The sequence below is a fragment of the Castanea sativa genome, chromosome 12 (genome assembly GCF_040712315.1).
Source record: "Castanea sativa cultivar Marrone di Chiusa Pesio chromosome 12, ASM4071231v1".
Taxonomy (NCBI): Eukaryota; Viridiplantae; Streptophyta; class Magnoliopsida; order Fagales; family Fagaceae; genus Castanea; species Castanea sativa.
The window spans coordinates 13,312,344-13,319,916 of NC_134024.1; the positions used below are offsets into that span (position 1 = coordinate 13,312,344).

General features: G+C 34.5%; 1 protein-coding gene across 1 annotated transcript; it reads left to right on the forward strand.

The window, feature by feature from the left end:
- Positions 1-861: 861 nt before the first annotated feature.
- On the forward strand, positions 862-2,650 carry LOC142618686 (uncharacterized). Its single transcript, XM_075791673.1, has one exon. The coding sequence runs from the start codon at positions 1,116-1,118 to the stop codon at positions 2,508-2,510; it is 1,395 nt and encodes a 464-aa protein (XP_075647788.1). The 5' UTR covers positions 862-1,115; the 3' UTR covers positions 2,511-2,650.
- Positions 2,651-7,573: the final 4,923 nt, after the last annotated feature.

The following is a 7,573-nucleotide window of genomic DNA, read 5'->3' on the forward strand; positions in this document are numbered from 1 at the left end:
AAACATTTTTTCAATAGACTCTCTATATTTTCTTTGATCCAAAGAAATATTATTTGTTTATTTTTTTAGCTTAATAGGGAGAAAGGACATAGTTATATTTTATTGAGCCATTTTTATTTTAGATATCTACATCAACTCTCAAGGTACAATTTATCCAAAAAAAAAAACTCTCAAGGTACAAAGTGTCACAAAAGATTTGTAATTAATAATAATAAAAAGTAAACGAGTATAAGCTAGCATCTCCAACAATAACTTTATTTTTTTTCATTTAAATTTGGATAAAAGTAACTTATTACGTAACCTACTTAATTTTTCAAAAACACTCATCTCTATATTTTCTTCGTATCCTATTTAAATATCAGTTCTTCATTCCTTTCCAATTGACACAAATAATTTAAAAAATAGAAAAATGGTAGAGAGTTAAGGTGACTTTCCTAGTGTGAAGAGTCACTGTAGATCTAAAAAGAAATGGCAACCTCTTGGGAGAGATTTTATAATTTGACACTCCAAAATTTAAAGAAAAAAAGGATTTAAAGAGTATCCAAAGATGGATTTTGATCTATTGTAATAAATGCATGGTACAATTACCACAAAATTATGAGATATAAAAGTTTGAAAGGCAAAAAATTGAAAATTGAATTTTTAACTTTTAATCTCATCCATTACACTCTGTTGGAGATGCAGCCGGTTCTCATCTGTTGGAGATGCTTAGATGAATTTTAATAAATGCAGCCGGTTCTCATCTGTTGGAGATGCTTAGATGAATTTTATGGTTACACTCTCCAAAATTTCTTAAAACACTGAGTTATGACACGTCATCAATACAAAGGTCCTACAACCAAGCTTTAATTCAATCAAACTAAGTTGAGGAAAAAAAAAAAGAAAAAAAACAACATAGAATCAACCAAAAAGCCTCCACCAAAAGAAAAAACCAAAGCCCAAGCAAGCATGCAGGCGATCGATTCGATTCTCAAATCTCAACAACCCAGAGATCTTGGAACCAGTTTCATGTCAAAACCTTTGAGATCTCATCTCAAACCTCAAATCAAATAAACCCCCATTTGTCCCTTTCTAAACCAAAAACTCCCAAAACCTTGAACAAAAAAGTAAAAACCATGTTGCTCCAATTCCTCCAAACTTACAAGAACCCAATCCTCCACGCCACTCTCTCTCTCTCCCTCACTTTCCTATTCCTTTTCTTCAAAATCCCATCTTTTTTCCTCTATGGCCTCCACACCTATATCCAACCCGACAACACCAGTCAAAATGGTGCCCGAGCCGCCATTAGAAGACCCGATTCCTCAGAACCCAACAGCAACAACAACAATGTTAGTAGTGAGCTCAGGAAGAGGGTTAAGTCAAAGTCCAAGGACAAGGACAAGTTTGAGTTCGATGAAAACAATGCCCAGATCTTCAGGCTAAAGCTCGACAACAATCACGTTCAATCCCGCCTCTATTTCGATGAGTATAACACTGCTTTCACTCTCTCATTCGTTTCTCTATCTTGCTTATTGCTTCAATTTTACTTTGGTGAGAGCTCTTCTGGGCTTTTGGAAAATGGGGTTTTTGTTCCTGTGCTGTTGGGATTAATGGGTGTTTTAAAGTTGTTTATTTCGCTTGCTAAGGTTTCGTTTGAGAAATCTGCGTCTAGGAGGTCTGAGAAGCAACTGAGTGTGCTTGTTGGGGCTGCGGGGTTTTTGGTAGGGCTTGTGATTTGCTTTGAGATTGTTCCATTGTTTTTGGATTTCAATTTTGGATTAATTGGTGGGTTTGAGAGGTTTATTGTTGCTGTTTTAATGGGCTGCCTTTCGGGTTTTCTGTTTATGCCGGGGTTGAAAAATGCAAGGGCGTTTTGGATTGGAACCGATCAACTTCGAAGCAATTTGCCGATGATTTATTGTGGATGGTTGGCTAGAATGATTCTTTATGCCAATAGTATGTTGATTATGTTCACTGCATTGCTTTGGATTAATCCGTTTTCTGAAATTCTTGTTAACAAGAACAATGATGATGGTAATGGAGCGCGTGTGGTTAGTGAAAATGGGGATGCTGAGAGGTTGGTTGGAAATGTGGGTATGTCCTGTTCAGATTTTATTAAGCTTAGGCTTTGGTGCTTGTTGCTTTCGGGTTTATTGCAAATCATGGCTTTACGACCAAACTTGCAAATGTATTTGAATGAGGCATTGTTATCTTGGTATCAACGACTGCATGCTAGCAAGGTCCCGGATTTGGATTTTAGCAGGGCAAAGGTTTTTCTGCATAACCACTACATATGTCTTGTAGTTGTGCAGCTCTTTACACCTCCGATCTTGGTACTTCTCTTTGTTGGCTTATCTCAGATTGACAGCAGCTCCTTTCAAAACATTGAATCTGTATGTAGTCTACTGCCTTGTTCTGTTTTTGTTAGGGAAGTAGCTTTGTTTTTGGCTTGGTGGGTTGTCTTTGTTTGGGCTATTTTCACTTCAGGAAGCCTTGTGTTGTATCGTCGTGGCATTTTGTATGTGTCTTGACGACTTAAATTTCTTCTCATTTTGGTTTATTGTTTTTTTTTAATTATTGAAGAGTGTTGTTTTTGTAACGGGTTTCTTCTTTATGCATATGTCTGCAATTTGGAAGCTACAAATACTTATTTGGTACTTTTATTCTTCGACTCATCAGTCCAGCTTAGCATTTTATATTTATAGCGAAGTGAGGTTAAATGATTCTGCAGTTAATTTTCCATCCTAAAATGTTATCGTTACATTACTGTCTTGCGCATCAGTCATTTAGTCATGACCAGCTAGAGACATATTCATGCGTATAGCCAGGGTAATTTTGCTTTCATTAATGCTTTCTAACCTGGGGAAAAAATGAAAAGAAAAAAGAGAGAGCATTTAATAGGATATCATTAGCCAATATTTCTGGTAAAGAACACCTTCTATGTCATTGTCATATGACTCATATTAAGCAAACTGATGGTCTAATTCAACATGGGTTGCTGGACTTACCCAGCATGTTACTCACATTGGCATCATATTCTGTCATTTTCTGTTTATTATCAACCAAAAAAAAAAAAAAAAAAAAACTACTCTTACCATGATTGCTAGGATATATTTATTGTCATCATTCAGAGTTTAAAATATGTATACTGCCTTAGGGTCTAATTCAATTTGCTGGCCTTACCCAACATGTTATTCACGCTGGCATCATATTCTGTCTTTTCCTGTTAATCTTTGTTATGAATCTAAAAGCTATAAGGTAAATTTTGTTCCTCGCATCGCCGTTTCTCAAATGGACTTGTGCAAAATTCACCATTACAGCGATTGTAATTACCACTATTTTGCAGCTATTAACATATACACCTGTTGAATTCAGGTTTTTTGGCTTCTTGCAAACGCTATAAACAGCTATTAACATATACATAAATAAGCTGTTTTTTGGCTTCTTGCAAATAAGCTATTTATAGTGTTTTTATAATGGGACATCACCACTATTGTAAGAACTATTACATTTATGTGACTTATGAGATTCATGGTCATAATATATTGCAGATGCTCTTTTAAAAATGTGCTTATTCAGTCTCTGTACTTAAGCAATAATCATTGCACAACATGTTTTCTTCTAAATGGATTTCAATGTACTCTTAGTAAGAGCCGCACTCTTTGTGGCTTAGTGATTAGAAGGTTATTACTGTTTGATGAGTCATACTGATGCTTACATGATGATCCTGATGAAGCTGCTGCTTGTCAGCTTTTTGTCACTAACATATTTTTGCACTTTCAAGTCTCAGATGTGCATTATCATTTGTGTGGACATGTATAAGGCAGGAATGTAATGACATAATGGTTTCATTTGCGAAGTTCAATGCTTGGGAAGTGTATATGATGCTTTTTTGTATCAGAATCAGTTTTTACAAGTTTAGGACCTAATTAGCATGCTTGTCACTTTTGATGGGGTGCTGGAATTTCAAAATTCTGCTCCATTAGACTTTAGTATATGAGTGATGCTGACAATCTTTGGGAAATGAGTGAGAAATTGGAATTGCTGCTATGCATGCCTTATTTGTATTTTTTACCCTTTAGCTGTATAAGAAAGCACTGATCAAGAATGAAGTAGAACAGATAGTTCGCAGAGAAGAGTGATAGAGAGAAAAGAATTGAAGAATTTCTCTGTATTTTGAATCAATCAATAAATCTGTAAAAGATTGAGGCTTTATACCAAAACAGAATAAAACTAACTTACCAACTTATACGCGTGTGTTTACAGGCTAAAAGATTGAGGCTTTATACCAAAACAGAATAAAACTAACTTACCAACTTATACGCGTGTGTTTACAGGCTAAGATAATTAATTCCCTAAACTACTTATTCTAGTTCAGCTAAATGAGTATTACTTTCTGTCGTTTAGCTTGTATTTTTGTCGTTGAGCTCTCTTTTGTTCTTTCTTCCCTTTCTGATCTTTACAACCTTGATAAGCTGGACGATATTTTAGTTTCTTTGTCCTTTTTTTGAGAGAATACGCAACGAAGAACAAAGAAGTCATTTTCCATTGCTGGATACACACTTTTTATTTTTCCTTTTCCGGATAATATTAGCAATGAACAATTGGTAATGGTATGTATTCCAAACAAATAAGTGGTTGTAAAATCCTACTAATGGATTAAATTTGTTCCTATTATGGGGGACTGTTTGGGAATGTTTTTGTTTGGATGAGAAAGAAATAGCCAAGTTATGGTTCAGGAAAGATTTTGTAATTTTTGGCCCGATCGTGACCATGAAAGAACATAGATCCGGACAAAACTATATTTAAGGCTCTAAGGCCGAAGCCTTGGTTTGTTGTTGTTGTTGTTGTTGTTGTTTTTTTTTTTTGTGTGTGTGTGTGTTTTCAACTCTCTCTTTCTCTCAAGTTTTCGAAAATGGGAAATATATTAAGAATCAAACAAATTTCAAGTATCGGCCAAAAGGTGTAACAAAATACAGGAAGGAGGATTACAATACAAAACAAGAATCATTAATAAAATCTCTTTCCTTAACCAAAAGATCTACACAATGATTCTTTTTGCGGTAAGTATGATTGATATAAACATTGTATGAATGAGAAGGTTCAGAGAATTGAATTTGAGATAAAATAACAACAGCTTTTAACATCAATCTCTACAATGAGCTTTTTGTATGTTTTAGTTTGCTTGCAAAGAGTGAGACCATCTTGAAAAGGGCCCAAAGCTCGGCTGCCATGGAGTGTGTGGTTCCAATCTCTCTATATAGAAACCTCCCCATCCATGCCTTATTGGGTTTTCTTCAATGTTACCTTTTACAAAGTGAGTATAGATATTAAATTAACGAAAGCAGCCCTTACTTTCTTTGCCCAACAAAACCAAAAAGGGTTGGAATTTTTCTTTTTCAGCTCACGTCACTGCCATTTATATTATATATTTTCATATCTCTTTCCTCTTTATTCAATGTGAATCTGGATATTATTAGTAGAGTTCTGATTAAAAATGTTAGTAAGTCAATTTGATTAAAATAATATCCATTGTTCCAACCAATAAAAACAAAGACTAATAATTTTAGCAACCAGGAAGGGATTTTAACGGTCTTCATATAAATTAAAACAAACACTTTGAAAAATCCAATTGAATAACTAGAACACCCAAGACATTCAAGTTTAATTTTCAAAGTTCCTAAATTCCTTCAGCTTTCTTCTCTTCTGGACAGAAATTATATCAAGTTGGAAAATACTAAAATAGTATGAATTATTACTTGAAGTAACACTCTTTTCTCCCTCATAGTTAATAATAATAAAGTGAATAAACTAACTATAGGCTCATATGTAAGACCAATTTTTACGAGATAGGAAAACTTATTATATTACCTTAATTCAAGTTCATAAAGTTTACGGGTAGTTATAAATTATAATGGGTAATTTTAAAAAATAAAATAAAATCTCTCAACAAAAAAAAAAAAAAAAAAAGGAGAAAGAGAAGGAGAAGGAGAAGGAGAAGGAGAAGTATACACGACTCTTATTGACCTAAACGTGATACAAATTAAGGATTTTCATCATGGCTGAGGGAGGAACCTTCCGATAGAGACTTAATGGCTGATATTATGTAATTTCTGCAACAAAGTAGGCATCCATCAATGAACTAATTGACTATAATTGTACCCGTAGCTTTGAATATTGGCAAGTCATTTAGGAAACTGACTAAAGATCAATCCTTGTGGGAGAGGAATTTTCCCTCATATGGAATCCACTCTTACGTAAAATGAAAGGGATTTGCTCTGATATTAAATAATTTCATTTAAATTAGGTCAGAGAAATGTGTAATACACCAATTGCATTGAATTCACCACAATTTTTATACATTCGTATTGAACACTTTTTCCAAGACAATTTTGAGGGCAATGATACTCTCAAACTTTTTCTCTTTTTGCTTTTATCCATTTTTTAATGTACACTTTCGTGCTTTAAATGTAGAACTTTTTTTTTTTTTTTTGGGCTTTAAAAATAGGAATATTTGTGTAAAATAGTGAATGTAAACGAGTGTGAGGAGGATATTTCACCTAACTTTGATTAACTATGAGTTATGCAAACTTTGTTTTTCATGATAACAAAATCTATTTTGTTACACAAACTAGGTCAATGATTAATGAATGCGCCACTAAGGAAAAAATGGGTAATAGTAGTTGTAAGGGCACGGGCTGGATCCTAAGCCCAAAAAGGTAATGGGATTAAGCCCAACGAGCCCAACACAATGAATTTAAAGAGAGTGAATTAGAAACTATGCTCTAACAAGTTGGATAACAATTATAGTGGATTCAGATAACAAGAAAACCCTAGGTAGACAAGTTTTATGCAAAATAACTCTTCCTCGGCAAGGTCCGAGAAGAATAGCTCTTGTATATATCTTTCTTAAACTTGTGTCAAGGAGGAAATTGATGCTTCTATCTAAAATGTTGGGAAGCCAAACCAAAACTCGACTATGGGCTCTTGAGATGGCACCCAAAGGCTTTCGGTATGATGACAAAGCCTATCCAAACAATAAACAAAGGCTGCACTTGACAAAACAGCAACAAAAGCCCAATGAAAAGCACGTTACAATACTTAATTAGTACATTAGCGGTTCTGGTCTGAAAGTTCAAGTGAAATAAAATCTCCAGCGGTAAAGGGTAAAATTACACTTAGTCCAGAAAAATAGATTTAAACAGTCTCATGGTCAATGGTTAAATAAGTTTAGGAATTTGTTAACTCCTAGAGGTCTTTGCATGTTTTGGTCAGGGGAGTTCATTATACTTTCAGCCACCATTACATCAACGTGAGGGAAGAGTTCGATTGTTACATATACATAATATCCTTCAACGATAAAATAAAAAGTAAAAATTAAAGGTTCCATGGGAAGAGGGAAAGGATTAATTGGCATGGTATGAAGGGAGAGAGGGATCCCAGCTCAGTGCAGCAAGTATCAAACTAGGATTTTGGTGAGTGTGTGTTCATAAGGCATGGGTGAGACAATGTGGGCTGTTTTGAGTGAGTGAGATGGGATTAACTCTAAGATTAAGGTTTTTTGTGAGTAATAGGCTGTTGTAACTAGTTGGGA